General features: G+C 40.9%; 2 protein-coding genes and 1 long non-coding RNA gene across 3 annotated transcripts in view; 2 read left to right on the forward strand and 1 right to left on the reverse strand.

Annotated features, from left to right (window-relative positions):
* Window positions 1–26593, forward strand: part of LOC109195581 (uncharacterized) — a 375002-nt gene that overhangs the window by 210280 nt on the left and 138129 nt on the right. Inside the window, exon 5 of the mRNA XM_019347822.2 lies at window positions 4913–5010. Within this exon, the coding sequence (XP_019203367.1) occupies window positions 4913–5010 (98 nt within the window). The remainder of the gene's footprint in view (window positions 1–4912; window positions 5011–26593) is intronic.
* Window positions 1217–4782, forward strand: LOC112844453 (V-set domain-containing T-cell activation inhibitor 1-like). Its single transcript, XM_025904176.1, has 4 exons — window positions 1217–1417; window positions 1734–1774; window positions 3840–4190; window positions 4499–4782. Exons 2-4 carry the CDS (start codon window positions 1744–1746, stop codon window positions 4723–4725), a joined length of 609 nt encoding a protein of 202 aa, XP_025759961.1. The 5' UTR covers window positions 1217–1417; window positions 1734–1743; the 3' UTR covers window positions 4726–4782.
* Window positions 12577–14398, reverse strand: LOC109195615 (uncharacterized). The gene is made up of 2 exons (XR_002057169.2): window positions 14068–14398; window positions 12577–13704 (listed from the first exon to the last, which is right to left on the reverse strand). It is a non-coding gene; the product is annotated as an uncharacterized LOC109195615 (long non-coding RNA).

Consider the following 26593-nt stretch of genomic DNA (forward strand, 5'->3'; position numbering starts at 1 on the left):
GTCGTCAGTGGAGTGGGGCTGTGTGCTTATATCCTTACTCTCATTTCCCTTAGCGTATCTGTAACATGCAACTTCTGTCGGTGCTGTGCTACTGGAAACTGAATTTCCATCACACTATATGTTGTGATGATCTCAGTTCAGTCATGGTGTGTTCTGCAATCCTGCTGAATTGTGTTCCAGTCCCATCGACTGTGTATGAGCGTACAAACAGGCGTGTGGCGGGGATGAATCGGAATGTCTTGAGCCTCAGCATCACAAAACCAGGATGACCATAAATGTTTCTTGTCCTGTTGGATGATGATAAGACTGTGACATGGGATGCCACCTTTGGTCTAGTGATGAAGCAAAGCTCAGGAAGAAGTGTGATTAAATGGTACCCACATGTGTGCTGCTGAGAAGGATGTACAGGTGTACCTGCTGCCAAATCCAAGCCTCCTCAGGTTAGTTGTAGTTGCAGAACGCTATAGGACTGAGACAGCTGAGGCATCAAATGTTTGATTAAATGGATGAAAAAGGCGTTTCTTCCATATAATTATCACTTCTTAAAATCTTTAGCAACTTCAAGTTTGTCAGTGTGCTGAGGTCACAGAAACAAGAAAAGAAGTTTGATACTTCAGAGCACATGTGTCAAACTCAAGGCCTGCGGGCCACATCTGGCCCGGAGGACATTTATATCTGACCCGCGAGATCATTTTATATAGATTTATTATTATTGTTATGCATGGCCCGGCAATATGAGGCAATAATAACACACAAACTACAGATCCCATAATGCAGCGCTGCAGCCTCCTTACTGAACGCTAGGCTAACTGGGAACATTCCCGCGTCAATCAAGTCCAACGTGTGTTAGCTGGCACCTCACAATGGCAAAGAGAAAAGTTGATTCTGAAAACAGAGCCTTTCAGCACCGGTGGGAGACTGATTGTTTACAAACATTGCTGGTAAACCCGTGTGTCTTATTAGTGGAGCTAATGTGGCTGTAATTAAAGAATTTAATTTAAGACAAAACTATGAGACAAAACGTCAGGATAAGCTGAAAAACCTGAATGCAGAGCAGAAACTACAGAAAGTAGAAGAGCTAAAGAAGAATCTGAATTTTCAGCAGACTTTTGTCACCAGAGCAAAATCACAAAGTGAAGCTGTTGTGAAAGCAAGTTTTATTGTAGCAGAGGAGAAAGCCAAATCTGCCCGGCCATTTACCGAGGGAGAGTTTCTGAAAAGCTGCATGATGAAGGTGTGCGACGTCTTGTGTCCAGAATTTAAATATCAAAAATAAAAGTGCCAGCTCTACCACACACGAGAGCACACTAGTCCGCGTACACAACGAAGAAGAATAAAAAAAGAGGGTGACCTGCAGTCATGACACAACAGGCGCCACCATGCGGCGATGAACTGCATTACAACACGCCACTGCTGAGTAAGTGTATTTGTAATGTTTTATCATCGTAAGTTTAATCAATAAACAAGTTCAGGGCGCTGAGAGTTTAGTTTGGAGATAAGAGCTGTTTGAGCAGTGCAGCTCCCTCAGACAATACATATGCCAGTGAAAGTAAAAACCAGTTAACCTGGAAGACAGGACACTGCTGTTCCCGTGAAACCGAAAGTAAACAGTATAGCTGGTGTTTCTCCCTCCACTGTGTTTTATTCACGGCTCCAAATATGAAATATAAATCCCCAAATATTAAGACAACAATGAGAAGTATTTGGATTTAACGGGTTGCTGTTTCTTGCAGGAGATTGAAGATGCTGCTGTTGCTCCTGCTCCTCACGAGCGGTAAGAAACTCTTACTATGTTATATACTATATGTAAACAATGTTTATCTTGCACTCAGACCGAAGTTTGATCATTATCGCACAGGTAGATACACGCAGTGTGTGAAATTACCGATGTAATGATGGCTTTAATGTAGGAGAGCGAGGGGTGGTGTGAGAAAGTCTGGAGCGACTTTGTGTTGAAAGTTTGAGCTTTGAGAGGCTAACTAGCCGTGCTAAGCTAGCTCGGTGACAGGTCATGGCTGCAGATAAAAGGCTTTATTGACAGGTGCGATAATCCTTTATATCACAACAACATCATTCTCAGACAGGTGACAGGAACATGCATTGAAGTGGCCACCTATATCTGCTATTGTTGCCAAAGTGTGTCAATGTTAACTGAAGCTGCGAGTCCCAGTTCTGCCCTGGTCCTCCTCCATTAGGACATGCCTAGAAAAAGCTCCGTTTGGAGGCATCCTTGTAAGATGCATGAACCAGCTCAGCTGGCATCTTTTGATACGGCAGGACTCTAAGCCTAAATCATAATATAAGATGAGTAACAGTATGGTGGAGATTAGGTAAGGCTGCACTTTTTGCAGCGATCTTTAGAAAACTATTTTTGTATCAGTAATATGTTTTCTTTTTGTCTGTTAATAATCATGTTGAACTGCACATGATTATTTGCAGCTAGCAGGTTGTTAATGCTATCCACCAAGTCTAAAAACAGCATGTTAATACTTGGAGATCCTGAAGGCTGCTCCAAAAATGATGACATTATATTTTAAATATTTGTTCAATTCAAATGATCTTTTCCTCTCAAAGAAATCTACTACATGTGTAATTTTTGTGTCACGTGTAATTTCCATTGCAAACATTAATCACAGTTAAATTAAGAGGGGATGGCAATAAAAACTCCAGTGATACCATCAAGTACACTGCAATTTCAGTTGTGGAACGATCGCACTGCGTTCTCCGGGAGTCCGGACTCCCGTGTGAAGTCTGGACAAGTGACGACTGGAGTACGGACTCGCATACATGAGTACTGAGAAACAGCCTGACAGTCTGCAGTCTATGAACTAACATCAACTAACTCCAACTAACAATGTTAGCTCTGTAGCAAGCAGCCTTAATGAATAGTAATAGAAATCACACAGCAATAGTACATCAAAGATACTGAAGTTTTGGCCGTCCCATTCTTCTTATGAAGTGGTGTCGGAGTTTCCAAGTGAGGAATGATTTCCTGCCCGTGCACTGCTGGCTCTGGGTTCATTGTGTAACTGACATCACCAGCAGGACGCTTGCATTAGAGCCTTTATTATGTGTTTTGTTTTGGTTTCTGGTAATCAGAATCAGAGAAACTTTATTAAACCCTGATGGAATTTGAGTAAAAAAACCAAAAATAAATAAAGTGGGCCATGAGTCATGCTCGAAACAGCGATATGCATGCAACATGTGATATATGTGTACATGCTCATCCAACTGAGCTAAACCTGCGCCCGAACTTGTTTAATCACCAACATTGGAGAAGGCATAGAGTGGGGACAACCTAAGTAGCCTATAATATATAAAACAGGAAAAGACCGCCGTGCATTTATTTCAACAAAGTAACTGTAATCTGATTACCACCTATGTAAACGTTAACTGTAACGGAATAGAGTTTCTCATATTGTGTATTTTAAATATGTCAGTACATGTATTCCATTACTCCCCAACACTGACTACATCTCTGCATGTTGGAACGTTTTTAGTTGATCATTTAAAGCTATTTCTGCTCCTAGTGGTCCATTTGTGCAGCTGGGACCTAACCCAAACGTTTCCTTAGGAGTGTTTTGGGAGAATGTGTTCATCCATTCAGGACAGAAAAGGACACTTGGATAATCTGTGCTGAGGAGCATTAAACTGTTCTTGATACATCGAGAGCTCCTTCAGACACAGCAGCCTTTTCACTCTATTTAAATATGTAAAGATTAAAATGTTGTCATTTCTTTGTAAAATGTTCCCTAAAGATAATGTTACTTGTAATCTATTATTTCAACACTAAATCAAACCCAAACATTCCTTTGATTTCTGTTGTTGTGTCTTCACAGTTTCCCAGCATGCTCTGGCTGTGGTGGTGGAGGTATATGAGGGGGAGACTTCTGTCCTCTTGCACTATGTTTACAAAGGTTCGATACCTGAGGACAATCCCACAGTGATGTGGACTCGCAGTGACCTCAATCCCAAATCTGTCCACCTACAAGGAAAAGGAGGAGACGATCTTAAAGGGCAAAACCAGCGCTACAGTGGGCGCACATCAATGAGTCGTTATGCATTAAACACAAAAGACTTCAGCCTCACTCTGAGGAAACCCAAACTGACTGACAGCGGTATTTACACCTGCTCCATCAGTGCTGGAGGAGAAGAACAGAGACTGAGTGACATCCAGCTGCAGGTCAAAGGTCAAACCTGCTGCATGAAAGAGTAAAAGTCAGTACAGTAGATGAAGCTCAAATAGTCTCAAAAGCAACAAGAAAGCCAAGTTTTTCTGAATAGTTCTGAAAGTCTTGATTAACCTAACAGAAAGATTTCCAATGGACTGAACCTTAAAATGAAACAACAAACATGAGCAGGAAAGTAAACTAAAATAAGATCTTACTGATACAGCCTCTGTGGTATATGGCATTGCATTCTTTTAGGTGTGCAGAGTTGTCTTCTCTTCTCAGGGAGACAAATGTCAGTAGACTTTTTTGGTTTCTTGTCCTTTCAGATCATCACGTGGAGGTGAAGGTGGAGGAAGGCTCAGAGTCTGTCACCCTGCACTGCAAAACAACACCTGACCTGCCTGAGAACACCAGAGTGGAGTGGACTCGCTCTGACCATGAACTCTTGATAGTTCAGGAGTATTCAAACAAAGGTGGCAAACTTATGAAACAGGACAAGTTTTACAGAGACCGAACAGAAATGAATGAAGACCTGCTGAAAACTTCAGCCTGACCCTGAAACAGCCCACAGAGAGAGACACAGGAGGATACATCTGCACCATCTACAGGGACAAAGACATCCTGAGACAGAAAGTAGTGCTGCACTATGTCAGAGGTCAGAGCTGGTGGACAGTGGCTCAGATTAACTTCAGAATTCAAAGGTCATAATTTATTTATGCATTTATTTTTTGTTTCTCCACAGAAAAACTTCCACTTTGGGCCACAGCTGTCGTAGTTCTTCTTGTTCTTGTGTTTTTTGGGGGTCTCATATATAGTTTTCAACACTATTTCATGTCAGGTGAGTCTCTTGTATGGAACGCCAGGACTGCCATAATGAATTAAATACACCATTAAATAATTAATTAAATGTGGCAACAATTAATTAAAATTGGAATTAATTAGTTAAATAAATAGTTATGACACATGTAATTAAATTATTGACACATTTAATTAAATATTTAATGATATATTTATTTCATTTTGGCAGTCCTGGCTCTCATCATGAATTAATTTTATCTGTCAGACTCACCCATCAAACTCAGGGGGCTTGTGACCTGCTGATAAAAGATGAACGACAGTCAGAAATATACTGAAACTCTAACAAAGGCAGAGGTTAAGAGTAATTCAGGCTTTTCCTTGCATGTTATGTAGCTGATACCTGCTGTCTTGTGTGGTCTCCTGGTTGTCTGGGCTGTTGTCAGCTGCATGAGTGTTACTGCCTGCTACACAGATTTCCTCAGACGGACGTGATCTGACATCACATCTGTTAGTCTGACGTCTGTCCACAGTCGAAGACTCTATGACTGAAGCAAAAATGTCTTTAAACGCCGCCAGAGAGCGTTTGACAGTCTTAGGAGTGATCAGTGACTTTGCTGTCAGAGGCACTGGAGCTCCTCCTAGAGGTTTTAATGAAACTGCCGTGTTGCCATTTTTGGGAAGAGCGAGTCTGGGAGATTTGCTCTGTTTAGACTGTTTCTTCCTTTCTTTTTTAGGTTCAGGCCTCTTGAAGCTGCTGAGGCTTTGAGGACATGTTCTCCAAATCTTCAGCTACGTTGTTGACATGCCACCATCCGCCCAGGGCTCTCCTTCTCCATTTTGCTGAATCTGCTTCCGTGAGCCGCTCCTTAAGTCGACTTTGCGACACGGGCACTTTTGGTGTGACTGATAGTTTTCCAATAGGATCGTGCTGATATCAGTCTGACTCTGAAAAACCCCACACAGGGAAACATTGGGAGAGACACATGTTACGTCTGGAGAAAGGGAGACATGATCAGATCGAAAACAGTGATGTTAAAAGTAACAGTTTCTCAGGTGCCATTGTCTAGATATTGAACTTTGGTTTTATTATATTAATTTCCTCTTTATGATAGAATGAACTTTAATGTCCCCTTGTTTAACCTTCACCCAGGAGTACCCGAAGCTAGCGTGCAGCTAGCAGGCTGCACTCTGCTGGGACAGGACAAAGGACAAAGGCATTATGTTGTTGTTTTCTGAATCTTTGGTTTTTATTTAGCCTTTTCTCTATTTTGTTCAATGAGTCTTAGCTGCACACTGCCTTTGAAACACATGTTCAACAAGAAGCCACAGAAACCTTTATCACATTAAAGTCTCATTGTTTCTGTACCGATTTTCATGTATTCTCATGTGTTTGGCTCCCAGAGTGTCGATTCCTCCTTCTGTCTCATCTTCCTCTGTTCTCTGTTACCTGGTCTTTCAGAGTACTGTTAGGGTGATATTCTGCCAAGTGTGAAGTTGATGAGCTTCACAGTTACAACAGGTTAACATTTCTGAATAACATGATGAAAGTACAAGCATGAACATTTTAAACATGTTTTTATATTTATTTATATTTCAACAATATGTTTGAATGTTTTAATCCAGCAGTTTAAGGTCGGGCTCAGACTAAAGTCTGTGCTAAGACGACACCATTGCAAAATGTTCGTTTTGTTTTTCAGAGGTGGGCTTTCTGCATCATTACCCTGTTGCATAATCTGAATGAGCTAAAGGGCATGAACTGATAGCTTCATATTCTCCTTCAGGATTATCAGATAGGGAGCAGAATTCATGTTCATCAAGTGAGACAAATTGTCCAGAAGCAGCAAAGCAGCCCAGACCATCACACTACAACCGCCATGTTTGACTGTTGGTGTGATGTTCTTCTTATGAAATGCTGTTATTTTCAGTGCAGATGTAAGGGGACTAAGACTTTCCAGAAAGATGAGCCTTTTGTCTCGCCAGTGCACAATTATTTTCCCAGAAGACTTGGGGATCATTGAGATCATTTTGGCAAATGTGAGATGAGCCTTCGTGATCCTTTTGGTCAGCAGCAGTTCTCGTCTTGGGATTCTCCCGGTGTTTGAGGATGAAGCAGGGTTCCTACAACTTCAGCAAAGTTAGATTTAAGACTTTTTTTGTCACTCAATATTTAACAATAACAAAAAAAACTTAAATTAAGAGTTAAATTGATTAAGAGTTATAGACTAAACAGGGGTTAGAGGTCAACATGTTGAAATTTGCGTGTGATCAGTGATGAGGGGTTTCTGTATTACCCCTGACATGCTATTTATTTTACAGTCAGCAGACTTCAAGTCTGAAAGACTTTCTTCAAAACATACAACATGCCTCATACACACTTACACTGCTGCTTTTATCCATGATGATTCTGGCTCACAGACAGGAAAAGAGAAAATCATGTCTTTGAATGTTTGAGACATTTTAATAACAATTAGTCTTATTCTGAATTTTTATGGATCTGATCTGAAGTCTGAGGTGTTTCTTTGGATGATGTTAAAGACGGAGTACTGTCTCCTCGGTAACCTGGACCTCTGAAGGTTTGATAGTTTTTTTCTTACTAACATTAAAAAATGAAGAAACCCGAAGGTTTAATTTAGCGATTCAGAGTCAGTATTTTGAAATCTTAAAATGTAAATTATGAACCTGCAAATCACCAAAATCGGTTCACTTCTATTACATCATCTCTGGTCAGGTCCTGTCAGGTTACAGCTAAAAATCTAATACAAGACCTGGTCTGAATCAAAATCAGTACCTTCCTCCTGATTTATGTGCTTATTTATGTATATATGTATGTATTTATGTATTCTAGTCTTTCCCCCTGTCCTCTGCCCTTCTGCCCTCTCCTCCAGGCTGTCCTCAGGCCTGTAAGATGCTGCTGTCATGTTGTCGGTCAGGTTCTTTCTGAAAGAAGCAAACATGAAGATCAGAACTAAACACACAGACAACACACTGGTGAAACTGGAGCTAAAGAAAGACCAAGAATTCAAAATAATGAAACATTGAAAACTCACAGCAAACAGAACTTGGAGTAATCCAGTAAGACTGGAACTCTACATGCTGAGATAGCAAACAAATCAAGAACTAAAACACAGATCACAAAGTAGAAATCAACATTATCAATAAAGACAGAAATCAGAGATTCAACTATATCACGAGGCTTCAGATGCACTTTTAGAATATTGTTGAAGAAAAAAATGCTTACAATTATTTGAAGTATTACTATACTTGTGCTGTTTTCTTCATCCTGCAAAGCTGTTCATGTTCAACATGACTGATGAACAGATCCACACAGTCATTCAGTTTGTTTGGAGGAAGCAGCTCATCTGAGGTCATGTGATTATCAGCAGGTTTCAGTGGAGCTGATTTAACTCTTTGGTCCAACAGAGCAGCTCAGACAGAACTGTAGAGATGAGCTGTGTTGATCCTGAGGACTTAGTGATGTGTAGAAATAATGAAACCTTGATGTGTGACAGTTTCTGAGGCTCCAGGTTGAAGATGTGTTTTAAATCCGGTGCTTTGTTGAGTCATATTGTCCTACAAAGAAACCGATCCTGACAGAAGACAGGATCTGTGATCAGAACTCCTTGAACTCTCTAATGTTTCATTTTAGGTCCACAAACACTTTCAGCAGTAAGTAGATCCACACTGACAGGAGACATGACTGTGAAGCAGCACCATCAGACTCTGATCGTCTCCAACATCTTTAAAAACTGCTTTGACTTTTTAGATCTCTGTCCTGTTACCTCCTGCTGTGGTCTGCTTCTCTCATTCAGCTTTCTCTATAACTCTGCTGCAAACTGCTGCTGCTGCCATCTGTTTAGCTCACGGTGTGTTTGTGTCCTCTCAGTCTGTCAGGTGGAGGTGGAGGAGGGGCGGAGTCTGTCCAGCTGCCCTTCAAAACCACAGAAAACCTGCCTGAAGATGTTAGAGTGAAGTGGAGGGACAGATACAACAGGAAGCTTCACGTGTATCAGAACGGCTGGAGGCCTGAAGAACAGCACCAGGTTTACAGAGACCGAACGAAGATGGATGAAGACCTGCTGAAAACTGGAGACCTCAGTCTGACCCTGAAACAGCCCACAGTGAGTGACAGTGGGAGATACAACTGTGTAGTTGACAGCAGGAATATCTACAGATACAAAACGGTGCTGCTTAAAGTCAAAGGTTTGTTTATTTGTTTGTTTCTATCTGACTGTCTTGTGATTTGAGTTTGACTTGTTAGAATGATTTTGTTGGATTATGTTTCAACAGCAAGCAAACTAAATCTAGTTTCAACCAGTCTGGGCATCAACAAGTGGGAAAATGAGATTTATGAAACTGACTTAGTAGCCTTGATACTGTTTTATTGGTGATACTTTAACGCAACGTTTCCATAAATTTAATTTGCCACTACTCTCACTTCTAAACTCATCATCATACACAGACACTAATAACTGGAGCTCCAGGTACCACAATTTACATTAGCAACAGCTTAATCTTTAAGTACCTTCTATCCATTTCTTCCTCTTAACCGGGGCAGCAGCCTAAGCAAAGAAGCCCAGTCCTCCCTCTCCCTCCCCAGCCACCTCTTCCAGCTTGACTGGGGAGCACCAAGACGTTCCCCGGGGCCTCCTTCCAGTGGATATATGCCCAAAACACCTCACCCAGGTTAAAGCTCATTTCCACCACTCGTATCTGCAGTCTTGTTCTTTCAGTCACTATCCAAAGCTCACGACCACAGGTGAGTGTAGGGACATAAACTGACCGGTTATTTGAGAGCTTCACTTACATTCAGCCACATTCCAGTGTGAGTCAGTGATGCTCTTTGATTCTGACAGTCTGGAACAATGAGGCTGTACATTTTCTTCTCACATGTAATTCTGATGTGAATAAAATATCACTTCAGTGATTCAGTTTTTAGAGGCGCTTTGACTAGAAATGAAACTTCATTGTCTGACTGTCTTGTGTCTCCTCTGCAGGGAGAGTTCAGGTCCAGGATCAAACAGGGGACATCAGGAACAGAAGCAGCTCCATTGATCCGACTCCTCTGATGGCTGATCAATCAGTTTGATCTGTGTGTTCTTTGATTATTGATCAGTGATGTCAGAGTGGAGTCAGTGTGATGTTGTTGTTGTGTGTTTGAGACTTTTAGTGTCCATGAAGGTCTCTGCTGCCGTAGATCCTCTGAACTGTGACAGAGGTCTCACTCTGGAGGAAACTCTCAGCACTTTCCAGCAGCTCCTCCATCATGGAGGACGTTCCCTCACTGTAACAGGTGGAGGAGAGAGGAGAGGAAGCACAGGTGGATCCTCTGAGGAAGAGGAGCATTCGTACAAACCACATGATCACATGACCAGAATGGTATAGCTACAAAGTCAGATTCCTCACATCATGTTCACCAGGGAGGACAAAGGATAACTGTTTGCTGAGCTGAGCACTATATGCAGTCCGCTGTGGTGGCAGATTTCTTTTCTCATGTATTAATCACATATTTAATCATATAACATTAGTTATAGTTATATCACTTTCTCACTTTACTATAGTAAGAGCACTCCTGTTACTAGTTTACATGCATGTGTAATGTTAACACAGTGAGGCCGTTGTAATGGGAGACATTATACAGATAGTGAGACTCCTGCTTATCAGGGATGTAAATCCTTAGGTGAAGGCTTAGCAGAAAACAAGGTCATAATTCTCTCTGTAAGGGAGAAGGTATAGCCCCCCGTGAGAGGGGCCAACATGTGAGAGTTTGAGGAATGTTCTTTGTCTGTGTCTCTGTATATAAGATGTAAGGGCGGTGGCCACAATTCAGAGATGATCCTGGTGTTTCACTGGGATACTCTCTCCACATTGCAATGTGTTCATTAAACCCACTTCAAATCAAGCTCACTGGGTGTGTTGCAGGTTATTGTTAAAATTTCCACAACACCGCCTTTGTTTTTGCGTCTTCGTTTACTTTGAAATAGTTCCACACGGCTCACTTGTTTCGCCTCGCCTTCTCCCAGCTCCGGCCTGGGGGTGGGCACTCGGCGCCTGTGATTAACCCCTTACATGCCTCTCAAACAGACAGGTCTCAGACCGTGGTTTCGGTCCCCAGTGTCGGTGGACTTGAGTACGAGTACTTTAGAAAATGTGGTATCGAGGCCGATACCAGATACCGGTATCGATATCGGTGCATCCCTAGTGGTGACGTCAACAAAAAACACATTTCCTGTTTGCATACATTTTTTACAAATAAGATATTATGGGAGAAGGAGGGAGGAGTGTGCATAACACAGGATGAATGGACTCAAATATGGAAAGAACAATGGAAATGCACTACCTCACAAAGATGGAGGGAATTTGGATGGAAAATTTTGATTAGGTTCTTTATCACCTCTTACCAAAAGATTTATTATGATGGGAATCCCCCGTATGCTGGAGAAAATATGGACACAGATGACTACACCTCTGATATTTGCAGGCAGAATTTTAAACCTTGGATGAAATGGGGTCAATGCAGTTCTTAAGCATGCATGCAAATGTTCATTAGTCAGCTGTGAGCGAGTCTTTCCCATTCATCTTTAAATGCCAGATTTTCACTTCAGGAAGCACACAGCCCCACTCCACTGTTGGCCAACGCCCTCAACGACTTTTACTGCCGGTTTGATGAGACATCAAGCAGCTTTCACAACTCAATAGAGAATTCCCCAACAATAGAGACACTTTGGTCACTCATGGTAATGGTAAATGGACTAATTCTTATATAGTACTTTTCTACTCTCCCGGAGTACTCAAAGCACTCTATACAACATACAAACTCCTCGTGTGTCATAGTGGTCTGATCAGACAATATATTTACCCTTCTGTGCCATTTCATGTTTAGGTCAGTTATGTTTGTTTAGGTCAGTTATATTTCTTTGTGCAGTCATTTGGTTTGTTAAGTTTGCAGTTCTTTGCCTGAGTTCAGTTTTGTTTCTTTGACATTTTTATGAGCTTAACATTAATTACTTTTATAAATATAATATTTGGGTTAAATGAATGAAAACTCTGTTTTTCTAATAATTCTTGTGACTCCTTCTGCTTTTTCAACTTGGTTCATCACACAGCCCTAAATATTTGTTTAATGTCCTGGTCAAATATTACTCCAAGGTGTTACTGGAAGCCAAGGTAATGCCATCCAGAGCAAGTATCTGGTTAGATACCATATTTCTAGGTATTTTAGGGCCAAGTATAATCAGCAGCATAAAATTAGTTGTCACCCAGGTCTTTATATCAAGCTCTGCTGTGTTCAAGCTATTAATTACTGCGCGCAGGAGAGCCAAAACACACATCAAACATTAAAGTTCAGTTATGCCAGCTTTAACCTTGGGATGCCTCAGCTTCTCTTTTATATCCCCCACACTCAACTCTCTGCATCAGGAAGCTCCTGCCACTGGTCACCCTGGGAGTTTCGTCCTTCTACACCCTAACAGTTAGCAGATAACGTAGTGAAGCATCGCCAAGCAGTTTTTACAAGGTCATGCTGACACAACATTTGACTCTGACTTTAAACACTGGTCACTTCAGGTGTTGCTCTGATATACAGGAAATGACATCATGGCTCAAACTCTTTGTCAGTAAACCATTTCTTTATTTAACATATAAAATTTTGGTTTAATTGTTGCAGGATTTCATTACACAAACAAGCTGAAAAAAACCTGCAGAACACATGGATCAATGCATTCAATAAAAATATAACAGGAAACAGATTTCTTAATCAAACTGCTGGAACAAAGCGAACCACTCAACACAAACACTACAGTAGAACAGTTTAGAAAGCTTAAAATGTAACAAGAGGCACATTTTCATTCATAGCTGCCTCATCAGATCTTTACAGAAGACTCCACCTGAACTCTGTGGAGCCTGATCTCAAGGGTTTAAGTCAGACCCTGAAACCAGAAGAGGACCTTTCTGTCTCTGCAGATTCACTGTGATCCAGAGATGGCAATGATTTCAGTCCTGCATCACGCTGATGTTTGCACAGAGAAGATAACTTAGTAAATGTTTTTGAACATCGGTAACAGTAAACTTCATAATCATTATGCAAATATTTACTCTGCGAATGGTACTCATGGCCATTGACCAGTGGTTGTTGATCAATGCTCATAAGAATTTGCATATTAATGATGAAGAAATTGACCTCACAGCCCATTGTTCATTCATTGGGCCGGTTTCAGTCGTTATGCAAATGTACTTTTTACAAGATTAACGTAAAAGTAGGAATCAAGACGTAACAGTTTATTTGTAACATGGAATCGTTTCTGAGTGGAGTATGAACTGAGATTACTCAAACTCTTTCACAGATGAAGTTCTCTTTCATGTGTCTGCGTTCATGCTTAGTATGATCACATGATTGTGAAAAGGTTTTGTCACAGTGTCTGCACTTGTATGGTTTCTCTCATGTGTGGACTCGCTTATGCTTTTCAAGCTGACATGCACTGATGAAGGATGACCCACACTGATCGCAGACATGCTTTTTAACGCCACTGTGAAGGAGTTCATATTGTTTGAAGTCCTTTGAAGTGGTGAAGCCTCTCCCGCATTCTTTACAGTAGTTCATTTTGTCTCCAGTGTGTCTACGTTGATGTATTTTCAGAGTCCTTCAATGACTTAAAGTCTTTCCACAAAGGTCACAACAAAAGTCTTTCCCACAGCGATGACAGGGTTGAGAACTTGATCCATCTGTGTCGCTCTGCTTCTAAACAAAAACACAAAGACAGTGTAAGTCAGTCCTTCAACATTTTTATCCTGAACGTCACCTGAAATAAAGAGCGTCTCTGCCAAAGTCCAATTACATTTTACTGTTTACATTATCACACTCAGCTCAATTTAATGTGCTATAAAAACAATAAGAGTAAAAACATTAAAGTAATACTAGTTTAATGCTACAATAACAATAACACAATTCTCAAACAGTATCCCTAAAAACCTGTGATTAGAGTCTGAATAATCAGTCAGAGCTGCCTTTCCATGCAGTAGAATTGCTAACATGCTAACACACTTTGATGAGCAGAGTTGTTTCAAACAGTCAGGCTGACAAGATAAAAATATAAATACATACCTCACAGTAACTGCACTTGTAGAGTCTTTCTGGTGTGGATCTGTTGGTGTGCTTTCAGGCAACGTGGAGATTTAAAAGTCTTCTCACACAGGTCACATTTATAAGGTCGTTCCTCAGTGTGGGCAAACATGTGATGTCGTAACTCTGCGTTTGTAGTAAACTGTTTACCACACTGATCACAGCTGTACACATCATGTCTGGTGTGAATGCGTAGGTGAATGTTTCGGCTCCCTATCCGGCTGAAAGTTTTTCCACAAATGTCACAGCTGTACGCCTTAATTCCAGAGTGGGTAACTAGATGACTCTGTAAGCTGTGATTGTGAGTAAAAGCTCTGCCACACTGATCACAGCTGTACGCTTTAACTCCACTGTGGATGAGTTGGTGTGTTTTTAAGCTTCCAGACTGCGTAAAAGACTTTCCACAGTCTCCACAGCTGAACGGTCTCTCTCCAGTGTGGATTAGTTGGTGTCTTTTTAAGCTTCCAGAATTGGTAAAAGACTTTCCACAGTCTCCACAGCTGAACGGTCTCTCTCCACTGTGGACGAGTTGGTGTGTTTTTAAGTTTCCAGACCTGGTAAAAGACTTTCCACAGTCTCCACAACTGAACGGTCTCTCTCCACTGTGGACGAGTTGGTGTGATTTTAAGTTTCCAGACGTGGTAAAAGACTTTCCACACTCATCACAGCTGAACGGTCTCTCTCCAGTGTGGATTAGTTGGTGTCTTTTTAAGTATCCAAACCTGGTAAAAGACTTTCCACAGTCTCCACAGCTGAATGGTCTCTCTCCGGTGTGGATGACCTGATGCATTTTTAGGGAAGCTTTCACAGTAAAATCTTTCCCAAACTCGTCACGGTTGTATTTTTTTCTTCCACTTCTTTCTTCAACAAAATTGTCGGCCTCCTGAGAGCGCTGACTTCTCGATCGACGTTGGTCCTGCAGTGACAGAGATACAAACAGAGGCAGTGATTTGTGGGACATACATTATTCTAACCGGCCTTCTATTAGTGGTATTGTATATGTGAGCTTTTATTAAATAAGTATTTATACTTATTTTCATACACACATTGCAAATGTGCTCATGAGAGTTGGCATTCAGTCTTCAATGCAAACACGCTTACAGACACAGATAAATATTAGACTTGTTTCTAGGGCAAAGATTAGAGACATTTGGCTGTGCCTGTACGCAGAGACGTGTACGAGGAGAAAAACCAGCAGGAAACACAGAGTGTGAGACGGTGAGGACGGCTTTTAAGTGTTATAGGAGTCAAGTCACTGACGCATATTATGATATCTGCTGAAGTATTGTGAGGCTGGACTTTAATATACAAAAGTTGAGATCTCTGTGAGTGACGCTGCAGATATATATATATATATATATATGTATATGTATATGTAGAGAGAGAGAGAGAGAGATATGTATATATATAGAGATATATCTATCTATAGATAGATATATCTATATATATCTATATGTATATATATATATATATATCTATATCTATATATATATATATATATATATATAATTTTATTATAAAATTATATAATTATATTATAAATAAATTCTTTCTCCTAATTATGTCCTGGGTTTTAACTAATTAATAACACCAAAGGAAACATCACAAAAAACACTTAAGGTCATGAAAATTAATTGCGATTCAGTAATTCACTGAGGCATCCACCCTATTTATTGAAAAGTATCGTATCTGTATTGGTATCATATCTGATACCAAAATATGCAGTATCGCACACCACTACCATCAAGCGGTGCGGCTTCGTAGCTGAGCAAAGTCGTACTGAAACATTTGACAGATTTTCGAGCACCGTGTACATAAAATCGTTTCGAAGTCAGTAAACACAACCAGAGTTACATAAAGCACGCGGGATTATAAGGAGCACTATCGATTTTCAGAAAAATCAAAGGATTGATTTTAAGTGCGCAGTATTTTCCAAAAACACGGTAATAACGACGGCCCGCTAGCATGCGCTACCAAAAATAGTGCTTTGTTGTGTATCTGACGGACGAAAGTCAAACCAGTTCCACACCACTGAAGTTGCAGCATTTTTACAAACCAGTTCAGGTTCATCCGTTTCATTTAACGGCCCGCCATGTGCTTATGTAAACATATGCACTGCGCATGCGCGTTTTACCCATATTCTATCCAATATTTCATTTTCCTATCGTTGCCTAAAATTACACCGGTATTACCGTGATCGGTATGATACAGCCCAGCCCTACACGTGTCAGTATTTATGTCTCCAGATTGTTTGTATAGTGAGCCATTAAGACTGTACTCTTGGTACAGTTTTTATTTTTGCTGCTTTTGTCTTACACTGTCAAACAAACACAGATTTGCAGCGTTTGTATGTGTGTGCAAAAGCAAATGTGCCAGGCCTCAAAGACAATGGGTGGTTTGCACAACAAAAGCAGGATGTGAATCGAGCATATGACCTGTACAAATCTCAGCAGGGGTGATTAACACCTCGGGACTTGCACCAGAAAATAAAAAAGTCAGTAATTCTAGTAGGTGTTGGGTTCAAGGGATTTCTGCAAATGTGCGCAGGGTTAGTAAATCTAGTGTTGAAGTTAGCTCGGTGCTTACCTTTAGATGAGCCCACAAACCGAGAGAAACTCCGTGATGAAGCTGGAACTTTTTCCAAACACAGGAAACAGGTCAGGGAGCAGAGACCCACGTGGTTCACGCTGATCTCAGCTACAATCCAGGAGACAAGGGTTCGCAGATCGATGCAGATATCGATCCAAACGTTGGTAGTGGTATATGATCGATACTTTAGTTTGTTTCTCTCCTGGAGGTTCACTATTTACTCGCTGTGGATGAAAAAGCAGCTCTGTCTGTGTGAACACCTCTTCTTATGCGGCAGACGCACTTTGCTCCGCCCCCTTCTTCCTGCCCTGCTGGGATTTGTTACTGTGCCGTCACGTGACTCAGATGCGCTCAGAAGAGCATTTGGACTGCAGAGAGAGAGAAAGAGGAGCAACATGTGGAGATATTTTATGACTGTAAATGAAAATGCTGGAGAACAGCTGGAAGGCTGTCAAGCCACAGGGGACCACAACAAGCTGTAGAGTTCAGCTTATTTTTCACACCTCAGTTAAATGCTTTGACTGAAGTCTCACTGCACACACTCAAACTTAGTGTTTGTGTACACCTTGGTCATTATAACCTGACACTGATCAGTGCTGCTCTGACGACCACACTCACATCCATGTAATCATTTAACTGGGATGATCTGGATTTACTGCACAATGCTGAATGTGTCCTTACAGTACAGGGAATAACTCTCTCTGTGTTCCTGTAGAGAAACTCTGGGTTTGTGTGCTGACGAGCATCACTCACAGTATGATACAAAGGCTCACTCATACCTTTCCACACATGGGACAAATTCAAAAAGATGCTGAAACCTTTAGAACATCATAAACTACACATTGTTGTACTCTTTTAGGATGGAACAGCTTTCAGATTTATTTACTCTTAAAGGATAAAAGATGTTTTTAAGAATTTTGCATTCAAGAGGAGAATATTTAAATAAGTCATGTAAATGAGAATTTCAAAGTTGGTGGCTGCAGTATATACAAATTGGTGTATCTCAAAAATAAAATTATGAAGACACTCAAAATTAATTTGGAAACTGTTTTATGCAACTTTTGTACATTTACAATTTTGAGGGATGAACCTCTGAAATTACTTTAACTAGAAATTTGTGTAAAAATACCACTATTGCAATTTATGTAGTTACTGATGACTTGATGCATACATATGATTAAAATTTGGGATATAATGGTTGTATTGATGTATAGCAACTTAAAATACTCCCAGAAATGGCACTACAACATGTAAAAATATAAAGATAAGCTCAGGCGGACTGGGTTCTTTAGTAGGTCTAAAGGGTTAACCTGCGTCCTCACATCATGAATATGAAGGGTTGTAGTGGGAGAAGGTGGTGTGAAATCCTCATAGCTGTGGAGTGAGGAGGGGGCTCCTGTGGGTGAAGTCTTTGATGGTGGTGATGGCTCTGTGCTGGTGGGAGTGGGGAGGTGGGGGGATGATGGACCAAAGTGTCTCTATTGTTGGGGAAGGTGGAGGTGTCAAGGCTGCTTGATGTCTCATCAAACCAGCAGTAAGAGTCGTTGAGGGTGTTGGCCAACAGCAGGTCGTCAGTGGAGTGGGGCTGTGTGCTTATATCCTTACTCTCATTTCCCTTAGCGCATCTGTAACATGCAAGTTCTGTCGGTGCTGTGCTACAGGAAACTGAATTTCCATCACACTATATGTTGTGATGATCTCAGTTCAGTCATGGTGTGTTCTGCAATCCTGCTGAATTGTGTTCCAGTCCCATCGACTGTGTATGAGCGTACAAACAAGCGTGTGGCGGGGATGAATCGGAATGTCTTGAGCCTCAGCATCACATCATCATAGTGGGTGTCAAAGTAATACTCGGGCAATTCGGAGTCTGGCGAGTCTGAGAGGTCCCATGCTTGCATGTCTCCCTCTGAAAAATGAGAACAATAACAAGATAGTAGTAGCCCCTGTCTCACTCTTAGTTCAACATTCCGAAATCCCGAATAAAATAATCTCATCAACCCGTGAAAGAAACCCCAGTAGATGCGTAAAAACTAGTTAAATTAAAACTAGTGGTTTGATTAAATGAAACGCTTGTGAACAAGCTGACATTACCCATTCAGAAGAAATTCCCACTTGTGCCGTTTTTAAAATAAAATGCATGCATCGCTGCAAGCTGAGATATTGTCAGAATTTTAAAATTAGTGTGATTAAAACACTATTACCAACACTTTTGACTAGATGTAAATAAAAAGCATCCCCTCTTTGTTAAGATGCACTGTGAAGCAAAACAGCTTCCACTCCGCCCGCAAAACAAAGAATTGCTTTTAAGAACACGTATGTCTGCATAACTGAATGTTGAGATACACCAAAGTGATGAAAATAGTTTGGGACTCTGACCAGCAACATCCAGCAAGACCCAGACAGCGTTTTCTATCTCCCAGCTGGAGTTTTTTGTTTGTCTGTGACTGCAGAGTCAGATCTTTGTTGAGCCTCACACTTGCAGAGGTGAGTCAGTTTGCAGAGATCCCTCCCACCCTGGCTTTCATGTGCTAGATTTCTTATGTGAAACAGTAATATTTCACTGACTGCTGCTTATACCACAGGTTAATACACTCTACTGATCCCTGATGGGAGAATCATCACCTCTGCCAGCAAAGAAGCCTGGTGGATGTTTGTTTACAGTCTGATGATGCGACATCATGCTCTGCATCTTCAAAGTTTGTCTCTTGATCATCATTCATACACAGTTATGTAAAGTATGCTCATATCTAGCAGAGCAGGGCAATATGGCCCAAAATATTTATCACGATATATATTTGAAAATTTGCGATAACGATATAAATGACACTCGACAAAATACTTTACAACTCCACAACTTTATTAGAGTAAAAACCCATCAATGTATTTTCACTTAAACAAGCAGCTGTTTTTTATGTGCATTAAAGTTATATAAAACTGTAACAGTGCAAATGCAAACTCCTCATTGACAGTTTAACCAAAAGGCATTTCCAGTGGAAATTGGCCGACATATCCTCAGCATAACCATGTATAATATCCACAAAACTTAAAATGAGGTTAAACACACACAATGCAGTAATATTACGTTGAAGCACCGTATCACTGCGAGGCTCCCGACTACGGTAGCCGTAATGCTCCAACAGTCCATCAAGCAGTGCGGCTGCATAGCTCAGCAAAGTCATACTAAAACATTTGTGACAGATTTTTGAGCGCCGTGTGCCACCTAAAATCTGTTCGGAAAGGCAGGTTATCCATATTTGGTATTTTCATTTTTTTTAAATCATTGCCTAACATTATAACGGTATGATATGTCCCAGCCCTAGTATAACTGGGCCAACCTGGTAGTCTTCATTTATGGAGGCTGTTTGAGTCTGAATGTTGGATGTTGTGTATCTCATGTTCTCTGGGTTTGTTGTCCTCAGTCTCTTTGCAGGATCAGAAAACTTTCACGGTTCTGGGTCAGTTTGATAAAGTATTTTGAGTTGTTATGTTTTGGTGTGTTTTTGCATTATGGATTGTTTTCTTATTTTCTTGTAGTGCTTGTGCTGATGACGATGTTGATGATGAAGATAATGATTAGAGTTCCACGTTTCTGTTCATTCATGTTTCAGGATTTGTGTCTCATGTTCAGCATTGAGTTTCATGTGTTATATTCTGCCTCTCAGTGTCAAGTCTGCGTCTTTGTGTGATGGTTTCTTGTTTCCTGTTTTATTGTGAAGGTCTGTGTCTCATGTGAGTGTGTTCAGTTTACCTCCCCAGTTCATGTTGAACTGCACATGATTATTTGCAGCTAGCAGGTTGTTAATGCTATCCACCAAGTCTAAAAAGAGCATGTTAATACTTGGAGATCCTGAAGGCTGCTCCAAAAATGATGACATTATATTTTACATATTTGTTCAATTCAAACGATCTTTTCCTCTCAAAAAAATCTACTACATGTGTTATTTTTATGTCATGTGTAATTTCCATTGCAAACATTAATCACAGTTAAATTAAGAGGGAATGGCAATAAAAACTCCAGTGATACCATAAAGTACACTGCAATTTCAGTTGTGGGATGATCGCACTGCGTTCTCCGGGAGTCCGGACTCCTGTGTGATAGGTTAGGTTCGTAGCTTAAACCTATTCGCTGGAACGTTAAAGGCAATGTGATTACACAGCAAGCAAGACACGAAGTAGGCAAAGTCCTTTGGGTTACTCATGCATGAGGGAGGCCTGCCTGGAGCCAAGTGTCGTTCCACCTACTTGACCTCCGTCAGACTCTCAGCCAGGTTCCCCATAGCACTCCTTTTATTGCGGTTACTTGAATATGCATAGGGTCATTAACATGTGATGTATACATACACACAAAGAGTACCTTGCCTGTGGTTTTGTAAGTGCGTGTGTGTGTGTGTGTGTGTGTGTGTGTGTGTGTGTGTGTGTGTGAGAGTGTGTGTGTGAGAGCTGCTGACCAAAAGGGTCATAAAGCAGGAACAACATCCTAGGTCATAAAGAGGGTAACCTCCCCACACCCAATCTATGGATCACCCTAGATAACACAGTGAAGCCATACAAAGGACAGGAAGTTTTACCACATCAAACAGACCTTCACAAGGATGTTGCCTGTGATAAAACACTACAGCCCCCCACTCAGAACCTCGAGAATCTGGGGAGGGGAGAACAAAAGAATTCCTTTCAACACACAGTTAAAGTACAAATGGTAAGAATAAAAATGACAAACATTTAACAATTCACTCTAACATTTGTGAACTTACAAAGTCTGGACAAGTGACGACTGGAGTACGGACTCGCATACATGAGTACTGAGAAACAGCCTGACAGTCTGCAGTCTATGAACTAACATCAACTAACTCCAACTAACAATGTTAGCTCTGTAGCAAGCAGCCTTAATGAATAGTAATAGGAATCACACAGCAATAGTACATCAAAGATACTGAAGTTTTGGCCGTCCCATTCTTCTTATGAAGTGGTGTCGGAGTTTCCAAGTGAGGAATGATTTCCTGCCCGTGCACTGCTGGCTCTGGGTTCATTGTGTAACTGACACCACCAGCAGGATGCTTGCATTAGAGCCTTTATTATGTGTTTGGTTTTGGTTTCTGGTAATCAGAATCAGAGAAACTTTATTAAACCCTGATGGAATTTGAGTAAAAAAAACAAAAATAAATAAAGTGGGCCATGAGTCATGCTCGAAACAGCGATATGCATGCAACATGTGATATATGTGTACATGCTCATCCAACTGAGCTAAACCTGCGCCCGAACTTGATTAATCGCCAACATTGGAGAAGGCATAGAGTGGGGACAACCTAAGTAGCCTATAATATATAAAACAGGAAAAGACCGCCGTGCATTTATTTCAACAAAGTAACTGTATTCTGATTACCACCTATGTAAACGTTAACTGTAACGGAATAGAGTTTCTCATATTGTGTATTTTAAATATGTCAGTACATGTATTCCATTACTCCCAACACTGACTACATCTCTGCATGTTGGAACATTTTTAGTTGATCATTTAAAGCTATTTCTGCTCCTAGTGGTCCATTTTTGCAGCTGGGACCTAACCCAAATGTTTCCTTAGGAGTGTTTTGGGAGAATGTGTTCATCCATTCAGGACAGAAAAGGACACTTGGATAATCTGTGCTGAGGAGCTTTAAACTGTTCTTGATACATCGAGAGCTCCTTCAGACACAGCAGCCTTTTCACTCTATTTAAATATGTAAAGATTAAAATGTTGTCATTTCTTTGTAAAATGTTCCCTAAAGATAATGTTACTTGTAATCTATTATTTCAACACTAAATCAAACCCAAACATTCCTTTGATTTCTGTTTTTGTGTCTTCACAGTTTCCCAGCATGCTCTGGCTGTGGTGGTGGAGGTATATGAGGGGGAGACTTCTGTCCTCTTGCACTATGTTTACAAAGGTTCGATACCTGAGGACAATCCCACAGTGATGTGGACTCGCAGTGACCTCAATCCCAAATCTGTCCACCTACAAGGAAAAGGAGGAGACGATCTTAAAGGGCAAAACCAGCGCTACAGTGGGCGCACATCAATGAGTCGTTATGCATTAAACACAAAAGACTTCAGCCTCACTCTGAGGAAACCCAAACTGACTGACAGCGGTATTTACACCTGCTCCATCAGTGCTGGAGGAGGATAACAGAGACTGAGTGACATCCAGCTGCAGGTCAAAGGTCAGACCTGCTGCATGAAAGAGTAAAAGTCAGTACAGTAGATGAAGCTCAAATAGTCCTAAAAGCAACAAGAAAGCCAAGTTTTTTCTGAGTAGTTCTGAAAGTCTTTGTAGGAGCCATGAGTTGCTCTTTTTTGACTGTGTTGGTTTAAATGGACTCACTGTATTGGTGCACGGGTGTGGGGCGTGTCTCATGGGTGTGGTAGATGATAAATGTGGTTGCACTCACCTGTTCACCGCACCTGATGTTGATGAGCAGAAAGGTAGGGTGAGCATGAGGCAAAACCTTCTGTTGAGCGCAGCTTGAATGCTTTTGATAGATTTTGACTGTAACTTGATGGTTTTTGTATATTTGTGCACTAATTGATGCCATAGGCCAAGTTGTAATTTGGCATAGTAATTAGTGCAGCCATTGTGAGTTGCAGTTATTTGTTTGTGCAGTCTGTGCGTTTGTTTAATAGTTGATCCCATGTGCTGATTTGTATATTGGACAGTTGCATGTGGAATAAAAGGAGCAAATGTTACAGAAGTGTATTTTATGCGTTTATTGTTGCGCGTCATCTGTGTCCTCATGTTCAGCCTGCCGCAGCCTTTGGTTGGAGGAGCAGCCACAGTCTTGATTAACCTAACAGAAAGATTTCCAATGGACCGAACCTTAAAATGAAACAACAAACATGAGCAGGAAAGTAAACTAAAATAAGCTCTTACTGATACAGCCTCTGTGGTATATGGCATTGCATTCTTTTAGGTGTGCAGAGTTGTCTTCTCTGCTCAGGGAGACAAATGTCAGTAGACTTTTTACATATTGTCCATGATGAAAAACTCAAGATTTCTTTTAAAACACTGAAACATTCATTATGATCCCTCAATTGTCTGTAGCTGTAGCAGCAGTTCATAAATTCCAGTTTAGTTACCACTCAAAGCAAAGAGTCACATTAGTGAAGTCAGAGGTCAGAAATGCAGAAACTTGTCATTTGCCATGAGTGCGACTGCTATTGGTCCAATATTTGATATTGTGGTTTCTTGTCCTTTCAGATCATCACGTGGAGGTGAAGGTGGAGGAAGGCTCAGAGTCTGTCACCCTGCACTGCAAAACAACACCTGACCTGCCTGAGAACACCAGAGTGGAGTGGACTCGCTCTGACCATGAACTCTTGGTAGTTCAGGAGTATTCAAACAAAGGTGGCAAACTTATGAAACAGGACAAGTTTTACAGAGACCGAACAGAAATGAATGAAGACCTGCTGATAAAAGATGAACGACAGTCAGAAATATACTGAAACTCTAACAAAGGCAGAGGTTAAGAGTAATTCAGGCTTTTCCTTGCATGTTATGTAGCTGATACCTGCTGTCTTGTGTGGTCTCCTGGTTGTCTGGGCTGTTGTCAGCTGCATGAGTGTTACTGCCTGCTACACAGATTTCCTCAGACGGACGTGATCTGACATCACATCTGTTAGTCTGACGTCTGTCCACAGTCGAAGACTCTATGACTGAAGCAAAAATGTCTTTAAATGCCGCCAGACAGCGTTTGACAGTCTTAGGAGTGATCAGTGACTTTGCTGTCAAAGGAGGCACTGGAGCTCCTCCTAGAGGTTTTAATGAAACTGCCGTGTTGCCATTTTTGGGAAGAGCGAGTCTGGGAGATTTGCTCTGTTTAGACTGTTTCTTCCTTTCTTTTTTAGGTTCAGGCCTCTTGGGATGAAGCTGCTGAGGCTTTGAGGACATGTTCTCCAACTCTTCAGCTACGTTGTTGACATGCCACCATCCGCCCAGGGCTCTCCTTCTCCATTTGGCTGAATCTGCTTCCGTGAGCCGCTCCTTAAGTCGACTTTGCGACACGGGCACTTTTGGTGTGACTGATAGTTTTCCAATAGGATCGTGCTGATATCAGTCTGACTCTGAAAAACCCCACACAGGGAAACATTGGGAGAGACACATGTTACGTCTGGAGAAAGGGAGACATGATCAGATCGAAAACAGTGATGTTAAAAGTAACAGTTTCTTTTTCTTTTCTCTATTTTTTTTTTTCAGTGAGTCTTAGCTGCACACTGCCTTTGAAACACATGTTCAACAAGAAGCCACAGAAACCTTTATCACATTAAAGTCTCATTGTTTCTGTACAGATTTTCATGTATTCTCATTTGTTTGGCTCCCAGAGTGTCGATTCCTCCTCCTGTCTCATCTTCCTCTGTTCTCTGTTACCTGGTCTTTCAGAGTACTGTTAGGGTGATATTCTGCCAAGTGTGACGTTGATGAGCTTCACAGTTACAACAGGTTAACATGTCTGAATAACATGATGAAAGTACAAGCATGAACATTTTAAACATGTTTTTTATATTTATTTATATTTCAACAATATGTTTTAATGTTTTAATCCAGCAGTTTAAGGTCGGGCTCAGACTAAAGTCTGTGCTAAGACGACACCATTGCAAAATGTTCATGTTGTTTTTCAGAGGTGGGCTTTCTGCATCATTACCCTGTTGCATAATCTGAGTGAGCTAAAGGGCATGAACTGATAGCTTCATATTCTCCTTCAGGATTATCAGACAGGGAGCAGAATTCATGTTCATCAAGTGAGACAAATTGTCCAGAAGCAGCAAAGCAGCCCAGACCATCACACTACAACCGCCATGTTTGACTGTTGGTATGATGTTCTTTTTATGAAATGCTGTTATTTTCAGTGCAGATGTAAGGGGACTAAGACTTTCCAGAAAGATGAGCCTTTTGTCTCGCCAGTGCACAGATTATTTTCCCAGAAGACTTGGGGATCATTGAGATCATTTTGGATATGTGAGATGAGCCTTCGTGATCCTTTTGGTCAGCAGCAGTTCTCGTCTTGGGATTCTCCCGGTGTTTGAGGATGGAAGCAGGGTTCCTACAACTTCAGCAAAGTTAGATTTAAGACTTTTTTTGTCACTCAGTATTTAACAATAACAAAATAAAACTTTAAATTCATTGAGAGTTAAATTGATTAAGAGTTATAGACTAAACAGGGGTTAGAGGTCAACATGTTGAAATTTACGTGTGATCAGTGATGAGGGTTTCTGTATTACCCCTGACATGCTATTTATTTTACAGTCAGCAGACTTCACCAAGTCTGAAAGACTTTCTTCAAAACATACAACATGCCTCATACACACTTACACTGCTGCTTTTATCCATGATAATTCTAGCTCACAGACAGGAAAACAGAAAATCATGTCTTTGAATGTGTGAGACATTTTAATAACAATTAGTCTTATTCTGAATTTTTATGGATCTGATCTGAAGTCTGAGGTGTTTCTTTGGATGATGTTAAAGACGGAGTACTGTCTCCTCGGTAACCTGGACCTCTGAAGGTTTAGGTTTTTCTTACTAACATTAAAAACTGAAGAAAACCGAAGTTTTAATTTAACGATTCAGAGTCAGTATTTTGAAATCTTAAAATGTAAATTATGAACCTGCAAATCACCAAAATCGGTTCACTTCTATTACATCATCTCTGGTCAGGTCCTGTCAGGTTACAGGTAAAAATCTAATACAAGACCTGGTCTGAATCAAAATCAGTACCTTCCTCCTGATTTATGTGTTTATTTATGTATATATGTATGTATTTATGTATTCTAGTCTTTCCCCTGTCCTCTGCCCTTCTACCCTCTCCTCAGGCCTGTAAGATGCTGCTGTCATGTTGTCGGTCAGGTTCTTTCTGAAAGAAGCAAACATGAAGATCAGAACTAAACACACAGA

The sequence above is a fragment of the Oreochromis niloticus genome, unplaced genomic scaffold (genome assembly GCF_001858045.2).
Source record: "Oreochromis niloticus isolate F11D_XX unplaced genomic scaffold, O_niloticus_UMD_NMBU tig00000235_pilon, whole genome shotgun sequence".
Taxonomy (NCBI): domain Eukaryota; kingdom Metazoa; phylum Chordata; class Actinopteri; order Cichliformes; family Cichlidae; genus Oreochromis; species Oreochromis niloticus.